Source organism: Eutrigla gurnardus (assembly GCF_963514095.1).
Source record: "Eutrigla gurnardus genome assembly, chromosome: 16".
Classification (NCBI taxonomy): domain Eukaryota; kingdom Metazoa; phylum Chordata; class Actinopteri; order Perciformes; family Triglidae; genus Eutrigla; species Eutrigla gurnardus.
In genome coordinates, this window is record NC_139927.1 from 9,834,354 (window position 1) to 9,860,069 (window position 25,716).

The 25,716-nt window shown below is 40.0% G+C and overlaps 3 protein-coding genes across 6 annotated transcripts; all 3 read left to right on the forward strand.

The window, feature by feature from the left end:
* The first annotated feature begins 5,630 nt into the window (after positions 1 to 5,630).
* Positions 5,631 to 8,272, forward strand: myct1a (myc target 1a). The gene is made up of 2 exons (XM_084030348.1): positions 5,631 to 5,973; positions 6,881 to 8,272. Exons 1-2 carry the CDS (start codon positions 5,919 to 5,921, stop codon positions 7,426 to 7,428), a joined length of 603 nt encoding a protein of 200 aa, XP_083886474.1. The 5' UTR covers positions 5,631 to 5,918; the 3' UTR covers positions 7,429 to 8,272.
* A 453-nt stretch (positions 8,273 to 8,725) lies between these two features.
* On the forward strand, positions 8,726 to 15,702 carry serac1 (serine active site containing 1). Of its 2 annotated transcripts, none has more exons than XM_084031261.1 (17): positions 8,726 to 8,849; positions 9,498 to 9,598; positions 9,691 to 9,727; positions 9,819 to 9,961; positions 10,445 to 10,534; positions 11,146 to 11,277; positions 11,377 to 11,498; positions 11,776 to 11,904; positions 12,068 to 12,181; positions 12,494 to 12,656; positions 12,963 to 13,113; positions 13,221 to 13,362; positions 13,722 to 13,822; positions 14,035 to 14,132; positions 14,295 to 14,477; positions 14,571 to 14,714; positions 14,841 to 15,702. In XM_084031261.1, the coding sequence occupies exons 2-17, from the start codon at positions 9,505 to 9,507 to the stop codon at positions 14,975 to 14,977; spliced, it is 1,980 nt and encodes a 659-aa protein (XP_083887387.1). In that variant the 5' UTR covers positions 8,726 to 8,849; positions 9,498 to 9,504; the 3' UTR covers positions 14,978 to 15,702. The 2 variants fall into 2 exon arrangements, with proteins under 2 accessions (XP_083887387.1, XP_083887386.1); XM_084031260.1 differs by lacking the exon at positions 8,726 to 8,849 and adding an exon at positions 9,232 to 9,263.
* Positions 15,703 to 15,973: 271 nt separating this feature from the next.
* gtf2h5 (general transcription factor IIH, polypeptide 5) lies at positions 15,974 to 17,111 on the forward strand. Of its 3 annotated transcripts, none has more exons than XM_084030237.1 (3): positions 15,974 to 16,041; positions 16,456 to 16,543; positions 16,699 to 17,110. In XM_084030237.1, exons 2-3 carry the CDS (start codon positions 16,509 to 16,511, stop codon positions 16,877 to 16,879), a joined length of 216 nt encoding a protein of 71 aa, XP_083886363.1. In that variant the 5' UTR covers positions 15,974 to 16,041; positions 16,456 to 16,508; the 3' UTR covers positions 16,880 to 17,110. The 3 variants fall into 3 exon arrangements, with proteins under 3 accessions (XP_083886363.1, XP_083886362.1, XP_083886364.1); XM_084030236.1 differs by having other exon boundaries at positions 15,975 to 16,047; XM_084030238.1 differs by having other exon boundaries at positions 16,023 to 16,084; positions 16,699 to 17,111.
* The last annotated feature ends 8,605 nt before the right edge of the window (positions 17,112 to 25,716 follow it).

Genomic DNA, 25,716 nt, shown 5'->3' on the forward strand with positions numbered 1-25,716 from the left:
TTTTATGGCATTGCATCTGCCGGACTGCGTCGTTCCACGCACCGACTAACAGCTTCATGCATCTATTCTGAACCATGAGGTAAAAGCTCCACAGAAAGTAAAGCTAACTTAAGCACTGTTCCAGGTGAATGTTAGACAAACCATAACTGATTACAACCTTAGAAATGTCCGATGTACTCAGGTACTGCATGTTGTGATAAAGCATATCAAATTTATGTCCTCTGCCACACATTTACAAGCCATATGGATTGGACAACGTTCCACAGACTTACAGGGTCATGAGCAGAAAGGATAAGATGCGTGTTACAGTATTTTTTACAGTAACAGTTAATAGCTAGCTCATTCTGTTTTGCTGTGTCATGTCAAGCACTAGGTCACCTCTAAAAACGCTGCAAACCAAGGTGGACCAGTGTGAGTGAGTAAGCATTTTACACCTACTTTGCAGCTTCTGCATCACATTGGCAATATCCTGAGCAGACTGTCCGTAGTGCCTGGGTGATGCCATGATGCTGTCCTGAGGTCACCAAAGTCACCCGACTCCTGTGCGTCACCTTGGCAAGGCTCTCATGCTGTGATCGGGACTCAGATTGAGCTGCAGTAGTTTTGTGTTTTGTCACTGGCTGCAGGCTGAATCGTGTCCATGTTGTATGCTCTCTTTTCAAGTCATCCCGGTTGCAGTAGCAGTAGCAGTCTGCAATCCTCACACTCCGAGAAGCTCCTCCCCTGATGATGATGTAAGTGCATACTGTATGTGTATGCGAGCAATCACATACAGTATGCCTGAGCCTTTTTACTTCTGCAGAGAAGGCAGCTTCCTGGTCTGCATGCACTGCCACCTGCTGTCCAATCAAAGGGGCTGTCTCTTCCTTCTCACTGAGACATCAGGGCCAATAGCATGCCAGGTATCTTCTCAAGCCAAGTGATGCCGCTGTAGGATGTGTGTTACGTTTGTGAGTGTATGGGAGAGAAAGTGTTAATCAGCTAATGAGAAAAAGAGGACAGGATTTGTTGCAGCAAACCTCGCCTCTGATGGCAACAACACATTTCTTTCTGAAATTTAATTTACAAAAAGCAGTCATTAAAGTTAAAAGAAAAAATCCAGCCTCAACAGAATTGTAATTTTCTTGTGACTAAATCAGAGCAGAGCAAGACCTCAATTGATGATGTCAGGTCACTTTGTAGGGTTGTTGCACATTATAAAAATGGAAAAACCTCAATGGGCCCAGAAATATAAGATGCCACCTGAAATAATCAACAAAAATATTTACTTGTAATATTTAAAATAACTGCTTGAAACTGCAAGAAATTGAGGTAAGGGGGCAGCCTAAGTATACACAAATGGAAAGAGCTACAACGGAACAAACCAAAAGAGACAAATTAAAAGAACATATAATCCAAGTCAGTGAAAAATGGCTGTGCTATGTAAACATAATTGTGAGATGGTGGATTACTTGGCTCCCCCCCAGTTATTTATTTGTATTACAGTTATTTATTTGGAATTATTGGAATTATTAAAGCTGTATTATGACTAATTTAGGGTCATGAAGTCATCATGTTTGCTCTTATAGTTTACCATGGGTTGCTCAATCATTCACTATTTATTGAGCAGCTCGAGGAGTTATCGCATGACATCATCATTTCTGCCTGCCTGAGTGATGCTCAGGTTAAAATGTTGATTTGTTCCAATTCACAAATCAAAACCTGGACAAAAACAAAATTCAAAACAAAATAGTGAATTTTCCCTTTAAAAAAAATGGTGACACATGCAAGTAAGTACAAATAAACTATTAATCAAAACATACCCCTGCCAATAAAACATCTCCAAAACTCTATATCTGATATAGGCTACTGCACAGCGGATCAATGCCACTCTTTGAAATGCAGGAGGGAGGTGTAATGAACCACTAGGCCCTGAGCACTTATCACAATGTGTAATCCCATTAGACAAGTCCTTTCATCATCATCTCAGGAGAGCTCTTAGAGGGGCTGAAAGGGGAGCTACGCTGCTCTGGCCAGAGCCTCATTCAACAAAGTGAGGGTGCATGGAAAATACAAAAGCTGATCAATTATTATGAATTGCAGATCCTCGTTAGCACAATTTTGGTAAATTAATGACACCGAATAAATGCACAGATGTAGTGCATCCCGAATTCAATCTGGTGTGATGACAGCGTAGTGCATTATGCTTCGCAGATTAATTTATGGAATGTCTTTATGTTAATGAGTTGGCGGCGATGTAAATCTGCTGGACAGAACAGTATATTTATTCCAGATTTAGTCCAGATTTCTTGATCTCTGCATTGTCCCGTTTGAAACTCTGCTTTGTTCCATTTGTTTACACTGCCTGAGTAAACATAGTTTACTGTGAAAAAAAACTCTTAGCCAATGTGATGCAGGGGGAGGGGTGATTATTTATCGGAATGTATTTGAAAAATTGTTTAATGTAAAAAAAAAACTCTTATTACAAAAAGTAGGCAATAGGGTATTATTGGCAAAGCTCACCACCAAAAACATTCTATACACACGTTTCTCAATAAAAGGGCCAGAATATTATGGCTAGAATATGACATATAAAGGACAGAATTATATTAATTTACTTAATTTTACCTCAATTAAAATCAATAACAACTAAATCAGCAATTCATGCTTATAATGTATATAAAAATCCACCATGATTTTATAGTTATCAGAATCTGTTTGACTTGCCATTGTGATAAATCGTGGGATTTAGTTGGTTTGGCTGGCTCCTCTGCAGCAGGGACAGACTGCTGATTCCTACATTTTTACACAGCTCGGCTGGGGGTGACCTCTACCGTCCAGAGCTCCTCGGGACCAAACACATTCAGCAAAAGCGAGCGCCGACACTGCTGCAGCAGATGGGAGCAGACCACCGAGACAAAGCACGGGGGTCAATGGGAAATGTTCCTATAATAGCCACCCATCCACATTAAGATCAGTTTTCTTATCTAATCATTGCACAGGCAGAGAGCTGGGACCAAGACCGCCAGGGTGGTAATCTCTTGCATGCACAGTCAGCAGTTTTCTAAAATCTCATTAGAAAGTTTGTTGTCAACATGCATGTCAAAATCAACATTGGGCTTGTGAGAAATACTGCTCTGAAACTATATTATGTGCTGCAAAACGCTGTCTAAATAAGCCATTCATATAGTATTTACTCTGATGTTTCCTTAAACAAAGGGGACAAATCTTTATATTACAAGTGATATTGAATAAGTTATCATGTTTGCAGCGCTAAGTGAAAAAAGGGCGAATGGGATGTGGAAATAACTCAGCATCCCTCTCCATTGTTTTTTATGGGGAAAAAGGCCACATGTTTGATTCTAATCAATACCTCATTATCAGAGTAGACCAATCCTTGTTGAGCTGCATAATGTATGTGATATCAAAACTGCAGGAAGAGACCCCCCCCCCCCCCCCCAAGTATTTAAAGCAGTCCGCATGTTTAATGGACAGGTTGGGAGTGGATCAGCTCTCTGAGGCTTTCAGGTCACGTGATCAGATGTGCTGTTAAGTTATCCTAGAGTATTACTCCACCTAGTGGTCAACGAGGGAACAGAAGGAACACACACTGACTCCCTGGTGGCCTCTCCGTTCAAATAAAGTATTACTTACCAAAGCAGTACTACAATTTATTTTAGAAAAAACATCCATATCACTCATACATTTCAACTCCTATAGTAGTTTTCCTATAAGTGCTTTCATGGAATGGCACACAGGAGATTGATTAGATAGATTCATCAAATCTACAAATAGAAACTCCTCACTGTTCTGTATGATTTTTAATCATCAATAATATAGTGTAACCTTTGAACTTACAAAAAGCTAATTTCCATACTAATATATTAAGGACTGCACATGTACTTCCCCACCACTCTGCCCAATGACATTTTGTTAAGGGCATGAACTTAAGCTGTAAAGCTCAAAGAATGTGTCCCTCCACCTAGGAGCCCATTGCACTCCTATTACTCTATAACAGAACACAATGGCCAGCCGCCGCACGTACAATTTTTCAGTGCTATGGGTGTTTGCTGGTTATTTTGGACAGGTTTTACAGCAGAGCCAACAATTAAAGGAAGTTCAGGTTGTGGTGGGGCTATTCTCTCTTTATATTTGCCGGTGAGAAGACTGAAGGCTTTCAACGCCTTAGAATAATACACTCACAAACATTTTGTCTGAAAATCTAAGAATGCATTTCGAAAGTCGGGAACCTGAAAATTAATTTGAGATGGAGTTCAGCAGTATTCATGTCAAGTTGTTCTAAGCCATAAATGAGAAACATTTAATTCATCAATGAATTAATTACTTTACTAACAGACTTATATGATGGACCTTCCCATGGTCTATTATGTCTCATTAGTTGTGCAGCAATTTTTAGGGTTGATACCATGTACAACAAAGATTTGGTGCTACTACCCCCAATATGCAGAAATATTCAAATCTGCCATTTTCAAACAGGAGAAAATAACACATTTATACTGCATGCCAAAGCCTGCATGCACGAGAACTACCCAAGAGCCTCCCCTTTCAGATATGCCTCCCCTTTTTACAGAGATGCCCACTTTACACTAAAGACTTGTGTGTACCCATGGAACTGTACCCATGAGTCTACCCTTAATAGACATTCCCAACGGCATGGGATTAGCATAAAGTTGACATCCCTGTAAAGGGGAGACTTGTGGGTAAACATAGAACCCATTTTCATTCACATATTTTGATGGGAGAGGTCCAGGGACCTCATTGAAAATCAGTCATAGTTATAGCAATTGATTCCTAAGGTTAGGTTTTTTTTCCTTTGGTTTCTATTAATGTTGAGGTTGAATTTAAGGTGGTTTATGATCAACTCTGAAAAGTAAAATTGAAAGCTGATGGTGCATACCAATATGACTACTCCCATCCGTCTGACTACTGATAATTTGCAGGTTTGGCTTGGAGGGGATTAAACAAATCTGACTGTGTGATCAAGAATGAGGAACACAAAGAGCTTCAGTTTCAGTAACTGTATCGTGATTTGTGAAAGTAAAACATTTAACGTGTATCTGTGCAACTTTTCTCTCTTATCAAAATACAATGTTTTTACTGGATCTCTCCAACTGAGAAAGGACCAGCCGTCCAATGCAGGCCCCACTGACCTGGCAGACACTGTGGAAAGAATGAGCTTACTAACAAAGACGCTGGAAATCAGAACAGGCAGATATCCACACAGTCTGTTTAAAAATAGACCAGAGTAGTGTATTCTTTTGCATCATTAAGTAGATGTTAAAAGCACTTACAGTATAATCACCATTCATTCTTGCTGTGTTTTTGCTTTCAGCACCCATTTGAGGCCTATAACCGTCAGTGCAGCTTAAGGCAAAACTGTCTCCTGTGGTTTCTGTGGTGGAAGGAAAAATATGAGAGAGATTGAAATATTTATCATTTCTGAGAGGAACAAATATATTGGTGAGTGTGGTGGACTTATGCCGCTAGGGTGATACCATTTTTACATTAATCAACCTGAAGGAAATGATGGGAGAGGAAGTGATTATAGCAACACCCCGTCTCCCCAACTCCAGGATCTCTGTCCTGCACAGATAAGCCACTCCTGTTGCTAATTTCAAGCAGAAAAGCAGGAAATGTGACAGTGTAGTTTTCCGCTTCCATAAACAAGACGACTGCCAGAGTTCGCCGCCAGTCCTGTGTGCCTCTGGGCTCAGACATACTGACAGAGAAAGTGAGCAAGGGAACGAGAGAGGGAGAAAGTGAGAGAACAGGAAAGAGGGGAGGCAGAGAGACAGGAAAACCCATCAGAAGAAAAGAGAGACGGGCAAGAATTGACAGAAGAAGAGGAGAAGGGAGGAGAAGGGAGAGTAAAAGACAGACTGGACTAAGATTCAGTCTCTCTTCTTCTCCTTGAAGTCATGGCTGAGAACAACACAAATCTCTTTCTGGAAATACTTCAGTCTTTTGATGCTGGTGAGTTTTTTTCAGGTCTTTTTCATGCGGTCTCTCTGATTGGCACCGTTGTTCTTTCAGGAATCCAAGCTTTGATCACCTCAGAAATAGATACAATATGCAGCCCTGATTCCTGTGAAGATTGCTTCATTAAACAAATTAAAAAGAAGCTTTTTGCGACACATTCCAAATCTATACGGTCCTGACATGTATTCTTAGTGTTTTTTTCCTGCGTTTTCCTAAATGTCATTTCCAGATGACTTTTGACCAGTGTCTCCTTTCCCTTTTCCCTAAGTTAGAGGGGGGAAAGGAATCGCTGTGGAAATATGGGTTGGTAGCAAAGTAGTTTCAGTCGTATTAACTCTTAACTGTATTGAAAGGAAATTGATTTGTTTTCCCTGGCAGCAGCCCAAAGGATTTGTCTTAGCCACTGCATTCTCTCTTCTCTCAAGCATGCTTATGTGGGCACTACTGCTTCCAAGGCAAAGAAGCAAAAAGTCACTACCTATTTTGAATTGAAATACATTTAGTTTGTTGCCTCAAAAAATCTTGCTCTGGTAAACATGAAAGAGGAAAGCCTATCATTATTCTGTCAAGGGGCACCATCTTGCAAGAGACTATTGGCAATCCTCCATTTGTTACAAACAGATGGCCTTTGCCATCTTGGTAGATTCAAATTAAAATTCCTTCCATTCCCAAAGGATAATAAAAAAGACGGTTATTAAGGTTAAAGCACATTTAGATTGTATTTCGTATGCCTAACTATTATTAAACTACTGTCCCTCAAAATGAGTCTGAAAGATAAATATGTGAATTGTAAACTCAAATAGAAACCAAAAATATGGAGGGTGTGTAAGGAATCCACCAAAAATACACATTGAAGCACAGGTCATAACATGTCTTTTGATAAGTGTTTCTCTCTTCACAGTCCCTCTGATAATAGCTTTCTGTGTGTCCATGGCGGTGGGCCTGGTGTTGGGGGCACTGGTTTATGTGGTGTTGACCTGGATGTCCCGACGCAGAGCAGGCTCAGCCAGCATCACCCGACGTCCTCCTCGCCAATCACGCAAGTCTTCCCGCAATCGGCCAGGCTTCAACCGCAACAGCAGCTACGACCGGCGCAGCAACAACAGTTTGGTCAGTGCTGCTTTCAGCTTCCATCGCCAGACCTCCTCTCCAGATCACCTCGACCCACTGGGGCACAAATCGAGCTTCAGGGCCTCCACCTTCCACCCTCTCCTCCAGTGCAGCCAAATCGCAAGGGAGGCAGAGGAGGGAAGCCAGACCACGCTGCCTCGTACACCAACTCTTACCACGTCAACGGGATCCGCTCAAACAGCAGCCCAGCCAGCTGCCACACCACCCAGACCCGAGTCATTCTGGGGGAACAATGGCCTGAGGGGTTTCCATGCTACACAGACACCACCTCCAGCGTATGAGAGCATTATCAGAGCCTATCAGGAAACATGCACCTGAGGACCGAAAGCAGCAGGCTGACTCTTATCTAAATGAGCACAGAGTTGTAAATGGAATTACAAATTATATTGGACTAAATCTGCATTGATTTATAAGATGAGGTGGAGGAGAGTGAAGCCAACAAGGACATCAAGGTCAATCGCGTGCCCTGCTCAATGCAAAAACAAACCCTTTTTATGTGTATTTTGTTTCGTTACTGTAATATATATCTGGTGTTGACATAAGCATACTTGCTTTTCATCATTCAATACTGATGTAAAATATTTAAAACGTCCAGCTCACACAGTAATGTTGGCTGCTTAAAACAGAAACTGTCCCTCTTAAAGTTAGCAGTCCTTATTTAGTGGTGATTGACACATGTATGCTTGAACAGAATCTGTTTTAGTCTAGACGAGGCGAAAATCTACAAATACATCCTGACTGACTGGTCATACATGTTGCAAGGCAAGACGTATCCTTTGTCCCTGCTGCAAAAATGATATAATAACTACGCAAAAGAGAGAATGATTGTGTATGTGTACCCCAAAGGAAGGCAAGTTTTTCTGTGTTACCTTGTATTTAATAAATTGTGGCATTGACGTATCTATGCAAAACCTGGCAGAGAGAGCTTTAAACTAATTTGATGTTTTTTATTGCTGTCTCACACATGACTTTTACAGGGCTGTGGTATGTGGGGGTGTGTGGCTTTCAAAGTCATTTAGTATGTCTGTGTTTGCAAGTATAGTATGTGTGAGCTTGACAGATACACAGAACATTGGGCGTTACGTGTTTTTCTAGTTTAAATTAGCTTGTCATTTACTGAACTTTGCTAATAAATGAATGAAATTTTAAAAAACGACCTTATAGAATGAAAAAATAATAATGATAAAATTAGTTTACTGTGTGAGACAAGAGTTGATCATATTAAGAGATTGTTTTGTTGATGATTGAGGGCATTGAGGTAACTACTTCATATATTTTTTTAAAACTTAGAACGCAATCTAATACACTACCACCAACTACTACTACTTGTGTTAATCAATCAATACTGGCATCAACATTTCTTTCTCTGAACATTAAAATATTTAATACAATAGTTTTTATTTGTTTTATGATGGTGGTATTGGATTGTAGATGTTTTCTTGGTATTCTGTCCACCACCTTTGACTAGACAGAATATTTTTATGTCCAGTCTAACTGTTTCCTAAACGGACAATAAAGCTGGTACAGGACGACAGACCCGACAGAAAAAAAAACACAAATCATCACAGATGTTTTACTTCATGTTACATAACATGTAACATACTCGTCTCCGATGGCGTAGGTTACGATCGATGACGTATTATTTGTGAGACAAGTTTTCGCCGTGTTGATGAACACCGGGCGCTGCAATCGTGGAGAACGTTAACGGTAGTCCTTTTCGAAGCCTGGAGATAAATAAGGTAATGTGACTGTTCAACAGTGGGAATGATTTACGTTGAGTTAATCGGCGTTAGCCGGCTAGCTAACAGACAGTAAGCTGGCGGAAAGCTCTAACAGTGACACGTTAGCCAAGAGCTAACGTTCAGTCGTGAGTAAGTTAGTGTTAGCTAGCGGTTAATTTAGCTCCAACCGTTGTTACGGTTTGATTTTGAGTGTTTATATAATGTTATCGGCATGAGTGTCTTACAGCTTGTTTACAGGAAGGTGAATGGTGAGGTTAGACTGACTTGACAAAACTTAGTGTTAAGTTATTAATTGTTGGTTTACTGGAGCAAAGTTAAGTTAGCTAACGTTAGCTAGAGGAGTTGTAACGCTGAATGATTTGACGACGTATCAACATTAACATAACTACTGGGCATGAATTATAGTTGCAGGTTGGTTAAATGTTGAGTGATTCTGGCGCTTGTTTAGCCTCGTTAGTGGCTCGCTAATTTACCAGGAAGTAGCCTAATTTTCCATCAAGTATCATTAACTTCCGCTGTTAATGTACGTGCTTTGCATTCAATTAGCTTGAGCGTACCTGTCTGACATGGGCCTGGGTCGGAATAGGTTATTCCCTTGTGGTGTTCCTATTATTAACGTAATGCCAACATACGTTTGATATACAGGCGGAGGATGTCTGGTGCAGCTCTACGTTTGATCCGCTGTCGAAGACTGAGCACAGCTGGGCCGCCTGCTGTGAGCAAAGTGCGTCAATGGAAAGATTTCAGTAAGTTATTGTGAGACATAATGGGCACGGATCTAAGTAGTACTCCACTGCTGACCCCATTTCTAATGTACATCCTTTCTGCTGACATTTAGAAACGGTTGCCAAATTAACTGTCGCAGTTGTCTCGGGGTAAGTAATGTTTATATACATACTTTGATCTTTGACTTATTTGGAAAGATATGTCTCTGTATGCCACAGCTTATCCAATACCTTTCTATAGGGGCTGTCTATTTTTCACTTATGAAGTCGTGGCTTTGGACAAGGCTGTGACCATTGACACTAGTGCAATTCTTCAGGAGAAGTACAAGTCTTACATCTATCTGAAAGCCACTCCCTCAGATGAAAAGGAGACCCTTACTGCAGGTACTGAATGTCATCCACCTAGAGTTAATGATCAAACTGGTAAATTATCGCTTGTCCCTTTTTAAAAACACCTCCCAAAAACTGAAAAAGAAAAGAATAAGACAATTTTGAGTTTTTGTTTTAGTTTAGAGGTTTTGCTTTTGAACTTCCTAGACCAGGACATCTGGAATATGCTGAGTGGCTATATCTATTTCTTGTATGAGCTCAAAATCATATGAGTTTGCCATGTCCAGGTGCCAAGTAACGTCAGTTACCATTACTTACAGTCTTTCCTTCCTTCCCCTCTATCTTTCCTGCCAGAATATTTAGGTCAGTCTGTTGACTGATATAACTTCCACTGGTCACGGTTCTCTCATTTAATGAAAACAATCACCTACCAACCTATACTGAGTTATCAGCTATCAACAAATACTAAATGCCTTCTGTTCTCTATCGTACTGTTTTTGTACAACTTAATTACGTGTTTTTACACTGCATGTCTAGAGCTCACACACAAAGCAAGGAGGGAACTTCATAAAGCAGCGAGGCGGTTCCTGGAAATATCATCTCGGGTTTTGGTGCAATCACTCGATGGTAAGAAACCAAAAGTTTTGACAAAATACTTACATTTAACAGTGTGAGACTGTAGTACTCCTTAAGGTTTCTAATATCAGAAAGCAGAAGTTGCAGCTATTAGAAGCACACATATCTATCCTCGGAAAAAACTACAGTTGCTCACTAATTTTTTATGTGGGGTATGCACAGTAAGGCTAAAGGAAACACCTGTCTTTTATATGCACATCCTGTTTTGATCTCTCATAGTTTGTGCAATTGTCTGTAATATACATGAATGATTGTTTTTGTTCACCCTGTACCACCTGACTTTAAATAGTAAATGCACAGATTTGTATTAATTGGAGAAATATCACATAAATTCCAGTAGTACATCTAATTAATCAACTTTTGACCTTTTTAAAAATAAAAAGCTGCCACGTTGATGACACAAGTTTTGAAACCACAAGGTTTGTGACTTACTAGCTGTTGAAATATTATTAAAGTGGTACTGTAGATATTGGTAGTTATGGTGGTGGTAGATACAGTTTGAATGTCATTTTACAGTGCTTTTAGCAATATTTATAGTACCCTGTATCCATTTTGTTCTGTAAATGTTCAGTCAGCCAGTGAGCTCTATTTGTATGTCTTAGAGCACTTCAGCCATGTGGACGCGGACCCACATGAGGTGGCATTATGGGTCTTACTGAAGAAGACGCTGTCAGCCAATAAAGCCATCAGAGTACAGGCTGTACAGGAGCTGGCAGAAAATCACCACTGGCATGGTAAAATACAAAACATCGTTGCATATGACTTCAGGGTTATAGAATATACAACAAGCTAACTGAAGGTGGATTAGTTCACACCTGCTTTCAATGATGCAGACTACCAGTACCAGACAGCAGCCCAGGTTATAAACCAGCAAACAGCAGTGAGCCTGGCCCGGACTCCACAGGTAGACCTTCGATTCTTCCTGCGCTCACCTGCACTGCCTGATCTAGAGGATGTAAGTATCTCCATACGTCTATTACGTAGAATACTTCAATATCTCGATTACTTGCAAACCACAGTAATTGTTTCTATACTCAACATATTGGACCCTGCATTTAATGTTTTTTTGTTGTTTTTTTTATTTGTGATATTGTGTCATTGGAATCAACTACTGCCTCTGTGTTCAAGCAAAACTAGCTATTCTTCATTATTGATCCTTTACATACATTAGATTTACATTACATCACACAAGTATATAAAGCTGATAACTAAGATCATTGACTTCTTCATAGGGTTTGTCATTAGAGGATGGACTGAGACAGCTTCTGGCATCTCTGCCTCAGTCTGAAGTCGACAAATGTGTTCAATACTTCACCTCACTGGCCCTCAGAGAGAGCACCCAGTCCTTGGCAGCACAACGGGTAATTGAGACGGAATGATGGACTCACACATGCACTTCTCACTACAGTCTTTTGGAAAGTGACTACATAGAACATAAACGGCAGAAGAACAACTCTGTTTGTTCAAGTTTGAAAGGTTGACAATTAAAATCCTCTTACTAACACATGCTCTCCTATGTTGCAGGGTGGTCTGTGGTGTTTTGGAGGTAATGGGCTACCTTATGCCCAGAGCCTCACCTCTGTTCCCTCTGAGAAGGTGGAATCATTCTGCCTACAGGCACTGGTTCAGCACTCAAAGGTAACGATATTGCCATTATGCATCTAAACATGATTCCTTTTACTGAAGTAATCAGAAATATCAGTAAAACACAACACAGGAATGCATTCAACAGCACATCTTGTTCATCTTACCCAAACATTTAAAAGTAAAACTGCACTGAATTGAATTTCATAGTTTTCTGAAAAGAAATAACTATTACCTCATCAGTTAAATTGGTCCTTAGGTGAACACACATCTTAGTGGAGTAACTCCTGTGGAACCTGGTTCATTTAGATTACTAGGCAAGGTGAATAAATGTTCTGAACTTACTGAAACGCATCCGGTCCGCAGGTCCAGAGCCACTGTGAACACATAGTTGCCAACGGGGGTCTGCAGCTCCTCCAGAGGGTTTATCAGCTCCGTAGAGACTCCCTGAAGATTCAGAGGAACATTGTTCGTATCATAGGAAATTTGGCACTCAATGAGGGTGTTCACCAGGCCATATCCCAGTCTGGTAAATTTGCAACTCATCTAATTATTCCATAGAGGGTTATGTTTAATCTTGACTGGGAGTGCTGAGGTATTTCATCTACAGATTACATATTCACCATGACAAAGACTTAAAATGTCAACAGTTTTAATGTTGTCCCCACAGCAATCAACTAAAAGTATTCATACTCATTCACAATTGTTTGTATGTTTATTTTATGTTTTAAATACTTTCTGTCCCAATTGTATTAACCGAAAACTAAACAATAGATTATAATACATCCAATATTTTCCTTCCTTCCTTTCTTTCCTCCATTTATCGCACCTTCAGGCTGGATATCGGTCCTGGCTGAGATGATGCAGTCTCCTCATGTCATGCAGGCGTCTCATGCAGCTCGTGCTCTAGCCAACCTGGATAGAGAGACTGTGAAAGAGAAATACCAAGATGGTGTCTATATTCTCCACCCACAAACGCGTGGCAAGTAGGAGAACGATTAATTCTAATCCTACATGTCTTTTCTTTAATCAAGTATTTGTTTAATTGTATATATAAACCACCATTTATCTTTGACAATGTGTCAATTTCCAGCCAGCCAATCAAAGCAGATGTGCTCTTTATCCACGGGATTCTCGGGGCAGCTTTTAAGACGTGGAGGCAGAAGGATCGCAATACCGAGGAGGACGAGAAGGAGGCAGAAAGCAGGGACGACTATACAGAGTGCTGGCCAAAGGTGAAAAAATCAACCTATTCCTCTAATTACAGTAGAGAATTGTGGATCACCATGAACTATACTTCCAGTTTTTTTTTTACACACATTTGAGTGTACGGATGTTTTTTCCTTTTAGTTTGTTGTTCTTATACATCACCAGCAACTCAGTTATGTCTGATATCAGGTGAGCGATGCTCTCATCTCAATGTTTCTCCTCCTACAATTCAATAGAATCTTTGAAACGACTATGAATTATATATATAAAAGGGGGTCTCAGGAGTGTTTGCTCAATACATTGTGAGGTTTCACAAAGATTTTGATTAATCTTTGGAAATAAAGATCACGGTTATATTATTGTGTCCTCTTTCTTTTGTTGACAGTCATGGTTGGCTGCCGACTGTCCAAATCTGAGAGTACTATCAGTAGAGTATGACAGTCATCTCAGTGACTGGATGGCCAAGTGTCCCGTTGAGAATCAGAGGTGAGGCATCTTAAATTTCTTAATTTGTCTACTGGTGTTTGAGTATTCTATATCTTTTGTGCAAGTGGCCGTGGTTACTTGCACAAAATAGTAATAACCTTGATATTTCTGACTATTTAAAGCTAATTAAGCTACACTTCTTTGTGAAATTAAATGTTTTATTGTCCTAAATATGTTAACTATTAATACATTCTTTGCTTTGGTCTCTTCAGGAAATCCTTGGCCTACAGAAGTCAAGAGCTACTGAAGAAGTTAAAGCTGGCAGGGGTTGGAGAAAGGCCTGTGGTCTGGGTAGCCCACAGTATGGGAGGTATTCAGTCTGAACTTTGCTTCCATAAACATGTCAGATTTGTAATCAAATCCCTTGAGCACAACATGGAAAAACAGATGGCTTGGTCTTATTTAACACTTGTACCTACATATTATCTTTATCTGTCCCCTCTTATGTTTGATTTTTTTTTTTCCCCATCAGGATTGCTTGTGAAGAAAATGTTACTGGATGCCGCAGAGGACCCAGATATGCATGCACTATTAAAGAACACCATGGGCGTTATGTTCTATAGTGTTCCTCACCATGGCACTTTTATGGCAGAGTACTCGGTCAATGTCAGATATCTCCTCTTTCCCTCTGTAGAAGTCAGAGAACTTTGTAAAGGTATGTGGAAAAAATGTAATTATGAGGTCAACGACTGTTTTTTTTTTTATTTTTTTTTTTAAGTTATTTATTTATTGTCCATGTGCTTATAAGACTCGCCGGCGCTACGTAACCTGAATGAGAACTTCCTGAACATGGCTAAAGAAAATGAATTCAAGGTGCTGAGCTTCGCAGAGACAATGCCAACAAACATCGGTCCCATGATTAAGATACTGGTGGTACCAACACAGTCAGCAGGTATGTCACATTAAAGCACATGGCAAATAAGAAATGTTTATCTGTGATGTATAAATTAAATATGAATGCATGAAAAAGGAGCATAGATTAGCTCTTAACCTTGAGCCTGCTCTGGTCTGGTTTCAGATCTCGGCATCGGGGAGCTCATCGAGGTGGATGTTGATCATCTCAATATCTGCAAGCCAGAGAAGAAGGACTCATTTCTTTACAAGCGCAGCCTCCAGTTCATCCTGGAAGCACTGCAGAGCTACATCAGCCACTGACAGAAATATATGAACACACACTGATAAAACCTGTTATTTACTTGAAATTGGGGAGAGCACTGACACCTCCCCACAAACTGAATGGAAACATAACTGCCTCACTTTGTTGCCCATTTACATACACAACCACTAATGTGATCATAGTATAATTAGGAAAATGTATTGTCTTCTTTGAGCTGCGAGTTGTGACGAAAACATCTTCGGTGCTTGTTTTGTTCTCGTAGTTATCCTCCTCGAATGGTGTCTCTTACTCGTGAGTCCAAATTTTAAAGACCATTCAAATTTTTATAGAACATAATTCAGACTTTCAGAACATATACATTTAGTCTAGATTTTATTTTTCTTGCACCTTTTTTCCCCATATCATCTTTGACTTACCAGTTTGACATATTACATAATATGGTCATGCAATATTTACTCAAAGATGCACTGACATTTGCCACTCATGCTCCTCAGTATTTTTGACTAGAGTGGTTTAAGATTTTATTTTTAGAATGTATTTTATTCTAATTACAATAAGACATTATCTGCCAAAATACTCCTCCCGATCTTTACCTCAAATGGACCTGTATTAATATTAGAATATTGCTTTATTTATTTTTATGGGACTAACTAAGCAATTGTTTTTAAATCTCCATGTGTTTGTAGTCCAAAATGGACACTAACAATGCTGACAACGAATAAATGTTAATACAACAAAGCAAATTATGTTATACAACACTTGTGGAGTCTCTGGCTGCTCTATCATAATATTGACTTTTATACATGTTTTGCAGCAATGTGGTGATGCTTTGGCGAATAATTATTTGACCAAAAGCAGACGTTCCTAATTGGTTATGTCATGTATCAACAGCTCCAGAATAAGATACATTACAATCAATCATTCTATATAATATAGTGATATAAAATTACATAATTAACAATAACTTAATAGATTCTTACGATACTTTCATATACTGTATTAATGCCACATGCGCAATTTATGGACGGTAGAAGATTGTCCCTCGGCACAGACCGTATGTCAACACAATGCTTTAAAGACAGGGAACGATCACAGCTATCAGGTTGTTGTAAGTCCGTTTAACGCCTTATCGCGAATATTACTAGGTATTTAATATTTATTGGCAGTGTGTTCTGTTTAATATTTGAAAATCGTACTTAGCAGAGCAGCCCCGGGGTTAGTAGCGTATTTTTTAATCGACGTCAGGGCTAACGAGCTAGCCAGGTTCAATCATAAGCTAACGCTAGCGGTTGTGTTCTCGGTAGAAGTTCTTCTTAACTGCTCACTGTTTGGGTTTTCCGAGGTAACGTTCACTTGTGTTAAGGACTATGTCTCGTTAGAAAACACCGACGCCCAAACATGCCGACTTTTTGGTTTATGTGTCTTAATTGGAAGATATCCTGAGTGTATCTCTTGTCTGCGTTAGCTTCTCGTGTTTACGGTCACGGAAGTAACTCGTTTGTTCATTGTGCTACAGGTTTTCCAACATTATAATTTGCGTCGGCCGCTGAATAATCTTCCCCTCTTAACATGGTCAACGTGCACAAAGGTGTCCTTGTTGAGTGGTAAGGAAAACTTTAAATCCATGAATGTTATCACACAATTCCGATTAAAATGATGTCTCTATATGCGTCTTTGTGGTACGTGACGTGAGTTATTCCTCACATCTGTGCAGCTGATAATAACTTATTGAATTGTCCCCCATTGCTCCCCGCATCAGTGATCCTGCCATGAAACAGTTCCTCCTCTACCTGGACGAAAAAATGGCCTTGGGAAAGAAGTTCATCCTAAAGGACCTCGACGACACACACGTCTTCATCCTGGCAGAGGTCGTTCAGACCCTCCAAGAAAGAGTCGGCGAGTTAATGGACCAGAATTCATTCACTCTCACGCAGAAATAACACTGGCATCGTTAAAGACCTGTTTCTTGGACTTGAGAGAGTTTAGGAGTTTGTCTTTAAATGAACACGTTTTGCAATGTTTTGACTGCAGATGGAAATTAAGCAATTACTGTTTTGTTACAATAATGTGAAATAACTTCTGTGATTGGTTATGTTTGATTTTTAACTTCATTATTTGTCTGAAAGTCACATTAAAACATGCGGTTTCTAGAGAATGTGTAGCGTTACTGACATGATGTTGATGGTCCAAGTGACACACAAAATGTTTTCTTTGTATGCGCTTGAGTTTACGAATTACTATTTAATATATGGTCCCAGAGTAGAGAAAATCTGGCAGAATTGGGTGAAATATAATAATTATAATATAGTATATAACGTATATTATTACATTTTCACATTTTATGTGATTTTAACATGTATAACATATTATATATATATATATATATATATATATATATATATATATATATATATAGAGAGAGAGAGAGAGAGAGAGAGAGAGATATAGGACATTGCCAGGATTAATCAATTAGAATGTATTCTACCAGTCTACAAGAATAAATACAATACAATCTGAATTCAGTTCAGTTCCAGTTATACTTAATGCGTGAGGGTATAAAATATCACAGGAACTTATTGTGCTGGAGCTACAAGCCACTGATTCCTACTTTTATGGAAACTTGAATAGCTTCATAAGTTGGCTAAAATAGGTTGGCTCTGACATTTACACTGTACAATTCTAGAATCAGAAAAAAATTAAATCTGATGTCGCCGTGAAGGAGCAGAAGCGTTCTCTGCTGTTCGTCAAGAGAAATGAAAAAGCTTACAGCACCTGGTATTCCCAGGCGGTCTCCCATCCAAGTACTGACCAGGCCCGACCCTGCTTAGCTTCCGAGATCAGACGAGATCGGGCGTGTTCAGGGTGGTATGGCCGTAAGCGAAGGAAGCAGTCGGAGAAAAGCCATTTATAGATGTCGATCGTCACCACCATTAACGCCTGGGTGCACTTATCGCCTGGAAACTTGAATAACTTCAGAGAAGTCTGTTTTGAGCATTTTGTCGTACTGTACATCAAGGACTTTAAATGTCACCATTCTTCTTCTCAGCCACACAGCTCTTGATAATATAGTTGATATACAATTACAGATGTTGACAACACCAATTAAAGTAATGTTATCTAATTTGACTTCTTTTTCATTTTTGACAAGTAGAGGGGGTGCACCGTTCCTGGAGATACTGCAATACCAGGTCGATGCATGGAGTGGACGGAGCAAGCCCCTATTCCATCTCCCTATTCCAAAAATCAATTTAATATATGGTCCCCGGGTAGGGGACGTATCAGATATTAAACTGATAAGAACAGATACTACACTTGATCTTAGCCAAAAGGCCGAGAAGCGATGCCGACATTCGGTCCGCGGTAACTCTATGATCCACCGCACAGTTACTCTCACTCACGGTGCAAACAAACAAACAATCATTTCTACAAGCGAAAAATCCTTCAAAAATATATGCTGACGAATTCAAAACGCTGAGTTTGGCATGACATGACTATACGATACCAAACATAAATATAACATCGCACTCTTTTGTGGAAGAACGTTATGCGAGTGAATGCGACTTCTGGTCACGTGATGTGCTTCCGCCCAATAAGCTACAGTTACGAAAGGAGTAACGTTTCCATCAAATCCTATCCATAGTTTTAATGGATTCGTTGTTCATATAATTAGTTGAAATTAGCGTGTGTGTATGAAAATGAACAAATATTAGCGCTAAAGCTTGCGTTGACCTCTGTCTCCCTCTGGTGTCGATAACAGTTACGTCATACACTGCATTTCTGTTCAACGGACCCACAGGAGACCCATGCATCAAAAAGTGCAGTAATACATATTGTTAAATACTGTCTACTGTGGCTGCAGTAGCGCAATCAATGAAACTTGTAATTATTAAAAAACATTTTTCAAAAACTTAGAGGTGAAGTGATTGAATGAAAATGTATGATCGTAGTATCTCCCCTGTCAGGTAAGTGTGACTATAGCTCGGAGACATGAGAGACTATCTTGAAATCACCAAAACCAGAGACTATAAAGAGGCGGATTATCTACAGGAAATTAATACAGAATAAACACTTTTTGTATTATCAAAGGCCAACCTAAAATCACCAGTTGTGTCTATTTGACTCCAACAAATGGGTAACGATACAACAGCACATTCAAATGATCTTAATCACAATGCAATTAAAAGTTGTTTGATCATCATCTGAAATTCACAGGAAAGTTTAAAAACACATTTGTATTCTCATATTACAAGCACTTCCTGCTTCTTTGTTTTCTGCTCATGGGCAACTAACTTTCCTGCTACTGCCATTGTACCGCCATAATACAATTCAATAGTTGTCATATCACAACAGATTGTTCTCACATGTGAAAAGTACAGTGCTGAAGAACATAACTTTTCAGAATATATATTCATCCGATGTCGCCGTGGGGGAGCAGCAGCGCCTTCTGCTGTTCGTCGAGATAAATGAAAAAGCTTACAGCACCTGGTATTCCCAGGCGGTCTCCCATCCAAGTACTGACCAGGCCCGACCCTGCTTAGCTTCCGAGATCAGACGAGATCGGGCGTGTTCAGGGTGGTATGGCCGTAAGCGAAAGAAGCAGTCGGAGAAAAGCCCTTTATAGATGTCGATCGTCACCACCCTTAACGCCTGGGTGCACTAATCACCTGGAAATTTGGATAGCTTCAGAGTATCCGTTTTGAGTATTTTGATGTACTGTCCTTATAGACTTTAAATGTCACCATTCTTCTTCTCTTCTTTTGACAACATATGTGGAATATAAATACAGATGTCTGACAATATGAATGAAACTACCTCTAAATGAACTTAATGCGTGAGGGTATAAAATATCACAGGAACTTATTGTGCTGGAGCTACAAGCCATTGATTCCTACTTTTATGGAAACTTGAATAGCTTCATAAGTTGGATAAATAGGTTGGCTCTGACATTTACACTGTACAATTCTAGAATCAGAAAAAAAATAAAATTAAATGTGATGTCGCCGTGGAGGAGCAGCAGCGCCTTCTGCTGTTCGTCAAGAGAAATGAAAAAGCTTACAGCACCTGGTATTCCCAGGCGGTCTCCCATCCAAGTACTGACCAGGCCCGACCCTGCTTAGCTTCCGAGATCAGACGAGATCGGGCGTGTTCAGGGTGGTATGGCCGTAAGCGAAGGAATCATGCGGGAAAAGCCCTTTATAGATGTCGATCGTCACCACCCTTAACGCCTGGGTGCACTTATCGCCTGGAAACTTGAATAACTTCAGAGAAGTCTGTTTTGAGCATTTTGTCGTACTGTACATCAAGGACTTTAAATGTCACCATTCTTCTTCTCAGCCACACAACTCTTGATAATATAGTTGATATACAATTACAGATGTTGACAACACCAATTAAAGTAATGTTATCTAATTTGACTTCTTTTTCATTTTTGACAAGTAGAGGGGGTGCACCGTTCCTGGAGATACTGCAATACCAGGTCGATGCGTGGAGTGGACGGAGCAAGCCCCTATTCCATCTCCCTATTCCAAAAATCAATTTAATATATGGTCCCCGGGTAGGGGACGTATCAGATATTAAACTGATAAGAACAGATACTACACTTGATCTTAGCCAAAAGGCCGAGAAGCGATGCCGACAATCGGTCCGCGGTAACTCTATGATCCACCGCACAGTTACTCTCACTCACGGTGCAAACAAACAAACAATCATTTCTACGAGCGAAAAAACCTTCAAAACTATATGCTGACGAATTCAAAACGCTGAGTTTGGCATGACATGACTATACGATACCAAACATAAATATAACATCGCACTCTTTTGTGGAAGAACGTTATGCGAGTGAATGCGACTTCTGGTCACGTGATGTGCTTCCGCCCAATAAGCTACAGTTACGAAAGGAGTAACGTTTCCATCAAATCCTATCCATAGTTTTAATGGATTCGTTGTTCATATAATTAGTTGAAATTAGCGTGTGTGTATGAAAATGAACAAATATTAGCGCTAAAGCTTGCGTTGACCTCTGTCTCCCTCTGGTGTCGATAACAGTTACGTCATACACTGCATTTCTGTTCAACGGACCCACAGGAGACCCATGCATCAAAAAGTGCAGTAATACATATTGTTAAATACTGTCTACTGTGGCTGCAGTAGCGCAATCAATGAAACTTGTAATTATTAAAAAACATTTTTCAAAAACTTAGAGGTGAAGTGATTGAATGAAAATGTATGATCGTAGTATCTCCCCTGTCAGGTAAGTGTGACTATAGCTCGGAGACATGAGAGACTATCTTGAAATCACCAAAACCAGAGACTATAAAGAGGCGGATTATCTACAGGAAATTAATACAGAATAAACACTTTTTGTATTATCAAAGGCCAACCTAAAATCACCAGTTGTGTCTATTTGACTCCAACAAATGGGTAACGATACAACAGCACATTCAAATGATCTTAATCACAATGCAATTAAAAGTTGTTTGATCATCATCTGAAATTCACAGGAAAGTTTAAAAACACATTTGTATTCTCATATTACAAGCACTTCCTGCTTCTTTGTTTTCTGCTCATGGGCAACTAACTTTCCTGCTACTGCCATTGTACCGCCATAATACAATTCAATAGTTGTCATATCACAACAGATTGTTCTCACATGTGAAAAGTACAGTGCTGAAGAACATAACTTTTCAGAATATATATTCATCCGATGTCGCCGTGGGGGAGCAGCAGCGCCTTCTGCTGTTCGTCGAGATAAATGAAAAAGCTTACAGCACCTGGTATTCCCAGGCGGTCTCCCATCCAAGTACTGACCAGGCCCGACCCTGCTTAGCTTCCGAGATCAGACGAGATCGGGCGTGTTCAGGGTGGTATGGCCGTAAGCGAAAGAAGCAGTCGGAGAAAAGCCCTTTATAGATGTCGATCGTCACCACCCTTAACGCCTGGGTGCACTAATCACCTGGAAATTTGGATAGCTTCAGAGTAGTCCGTTTTGAGTATTTTGATGTACTGTCCTTATAGACTTTAAATGTCACCATTCTTCTTCTCTTCTTTTGACAACATATGTGGAATATAAATACAGATGTCTGACAATATGAATGAAACTACCTCTAAATGAACTTAATGCGTGAGGGTATAAAATATCACAGGAACTTATTGTGCTGGAGCTACAAGCCATTGATTCCTACTTTTATGGAAACTTGAATAGCTTCATAAGTTGGATAAATAGGTTGGCTCTGACATTTACACTGTACAATTCTAGAATCAGAAAAAAAATAAAATTAAATGTGATGTCGCCGTGGAGGAGCAGCAGCGCCTTCTGCTGTTCGTCAAGAGAAATGAAAAAGCTTACAGCACCTGGTATTCCCAGGCGGTCTCCCATCCAAGTACTGACCAGGCCCGACCCTGCTTAGCTTCCGAGATCAGACGAGATCGGGCGTGTTCAGGGTGGTATGGCCGTAAGCGAAGGAATCATGCGGGAAAAGCCCTTTATAGATGTCGATCGTCACCACCCTTAACGCCTGGGTGCACTTATCGCCTGGAAACTTGAATAACTTCAGAGAAGTCTGTTTTGAGCATTTTGTCGTACTGTACATCAAGGACTTTAAATGTCACCATTCTTCTTCTCAGCCACACAACTCTTGATAATATAGTTGATATACAATTACAGATGTTGACAACACCAATTAAAGTAATGTTATCTAATTTGACTTCTTTTTCATTTTTGACAAGTAGAGGGGGTGCACCGTTCCTGGAGATACTGCAATACCAGGTCGATGCGTGGAGTGGACGGAGCAAGCCCCTATTCCATCTCCCTATTCCAAAAATCAATTTAATATATGGTCCCCGGGTAGGGGACGTATCAGATATTAAACTGATAAGAACAGATACTACACTTGATCTTAGCCAAAAGGCCGAGAAGCGATGCCGACAATCGGTCCGCGGTAACTCTATGATCCACCGCACAGTTACTCTCACTCACGGTGCAAACAAACAAACAATCATTTCTACGAGCGAAAAAACCTTCAAAACTATATGCTGACGAATTCAAAACGCTGAGTTTGGCATGACATGACTATACGATACCAAACATAAATATAACATCGCACTCTTTTGTGGAAGAACGTTATGCGAGTGAATGCGACTTCTGGTCACGTGATGTGCTTCCGCCCAATAAGCTACAGTTACGAAAGGAGTAACGTTTCCATCAAATCCTATCCATAGTTTTAATGGATTCGTTGTTCATATAATTAGTTGAAATTAGCGTGTGTGTATGAAAATGAACAAATATTAGCGCTAAAGCTTGCGTTGACCTCTGTCTCCCTCTGGTGTCGATAACAGTTACGTCATACACTGCATTTCTGTTCAACGGACCCACAGGAGACCCATGCATCAAAAAGTGCAGTAATACATATTGTTAAATACTGTCTACTGTGGCTGCAGTAGCGCAATCAATGAAACTTGTAATTATTAAAAAACATTTTTCAAAAACTTAGAGGTGAAGTGATTGAATGAAAATGTATGATCGTAGTATCTCCCCTGTCAGGTAAGTGTGACTATAGCTCGGAGACATGAGAGACTATCTTGAAATCACCAAAACCAGAGACTATAAAGAGGCGGATTATCTACAGGAAATTAATACAGAATAAACACTTTTTGTATTATCAAAGGCCAACCTAAAATCACCAGTTGTGTCTATTTGACTCCAACAAATGGGTAACGATACAACAGCACATTCAAATGATCTTAATCACAATGCAATTAAAAGTTGTTTGATCATCATCTGAAATTCACAGGAAAGTTTAAAAACACATTTGTATTCTCATATTACAAGCACTTCCTGCTTCTTTGTTTTCTGCTCATGGGCAACTAACTTTCCTGCTACTGCCATTGTACCGCCATAATACAATTCAATAGTTGTCATATCACAACAGATTGTTCTCACATGTGAAAAGTACAGTGCTGAAGAACATAACTTTTCAGAATATATATTCATCCGATGTCGCCGTGGGGGAGCAGCAGCGCCTTCTGCTGTTCGTCGAGATAAATGAAAAAGCTTACAGCACCTGGTATTCCCAGGCGGTCTCCCATCCAAGTACTGACCAGGCCCGACCCTGCTTAGCTTCCGAGATCAGACGAGATCGGGCGTGTTCAGGGTGGTATGGCCGTAAGCGAAAGAAGCAGTCGGAGAAAAGCCCTTTATAGATGTCGATCGTCACCACCCTTAACGCCTGGGTGCACTAATCACCTGGAAATTTGGATAGCTTCAGAGTAGTCCGTTTTGAGTATTTTGATGTACTGTCCTTATAGACTTTAAATGTCACCATTCTTCTTCTCTTCTTTTGACAACATATGTGGAATATAAATACAGATGTCTGACAATATGAATGAAACTACCTCTAAATGAACTTAATGCGTGAGGGTATAAAATATCACAGGAACTTATTGTGCTGGAGCTACAAGCCATTGATTCCTACTTTTATGGAAACTTGAATAGCTTCATAAGTTGGATAAATAGGTTGGCTCTGACATTTACACTGTACAATTCTAGAATCAGAAAAAAAATAAAATTAAATGTGATGTCGCCGTGGAGGAGCAGCAGCGCCTTCTGCTGTTCGTCAAGAGAAATGAAAAAGCTTACAGCACCTGGTATTCCCAGGCGGTCTCCCATCCAAGTACTGACCAGGCCCGACCCTGCTTAGCTTCCGAGATCAGACGAGATCGGGCGTGTTCAGGGTGGTATGGCCGTAAGCGAAGGAATCATGCGGGAAAAGCCCTTTATAGATGTCGATCGTCACCACCCTTAACGCCTGGGTGCACTTATCGCCTGGAAACTTGAATAACTTCAGAGAAGTCTGTTTTGAGCATTTTGTCGTACTGTACATCAAGGACTTTAAATGTCACCATTCTTCTTCTCAGCCACACAACTCTTGATAATATAGTTGATATACAATTACAGATGTTGACAACACCAATTAAAGTAATGTTATCTAATTTGACTTCTTTTTCATTTTTGACAAGTAGAGGGGGTGCACCGTTCCTGGAGATACTGCAATACCAGGTCGATGCGTGGAGTGGACGGAGCAAGCCCCTATTCCATCTCCCTATTCCAAAAATCAATTTAATATATGGTCCCCGGGTAGGGGACGTATCAGATATTAAACTGATAAGAACAGATACTACACTTGATCTTAGCCAAAAGGCCGAGAAGCGATGCCGACAATCGGTCCGCGGTAACTCTATGATCCACCGCACAGTTACTCTCACTCACGGTGCAAACAAACAAACAATCATTTCTACGAGCGAAAAAACCTTCAAAACTATATGCTGACGAATTCAAAACGCTGAGTTTGGCATGACATGACTATACGATACCAAACATAAATATAACATCGCACTCTTTTGTGGAAGAACGTTATGCGAGTGAATGCGACTTCTGGTCACGTGATGTGCTTCCGCCCAATAAGCTACAGTTACGAAAGGAGTAACGTTTCCATCAAATCCTATCCATAGTTTTAATGGATTCGTTGTTCATATAATTAGTTGAAATTAGCGTGTGTGTATGAAAATGAACAAATATTAGCGCTAAAGCTTGCGTTGACCTCTGTCTCCCTCTGGTGTCGATAACAGTTACGTCATACACTGCATTTCTGTTCAACGGACCCACAGGAGACCCATGCATCAAAAAGTGCAGTAATACATATTGTTAAATACTGTCTACTGTGGCTGCAGTAGCGCAATCAATGAAACTTGTAATTATTAAAAAACATTTTTCAAAAACTTA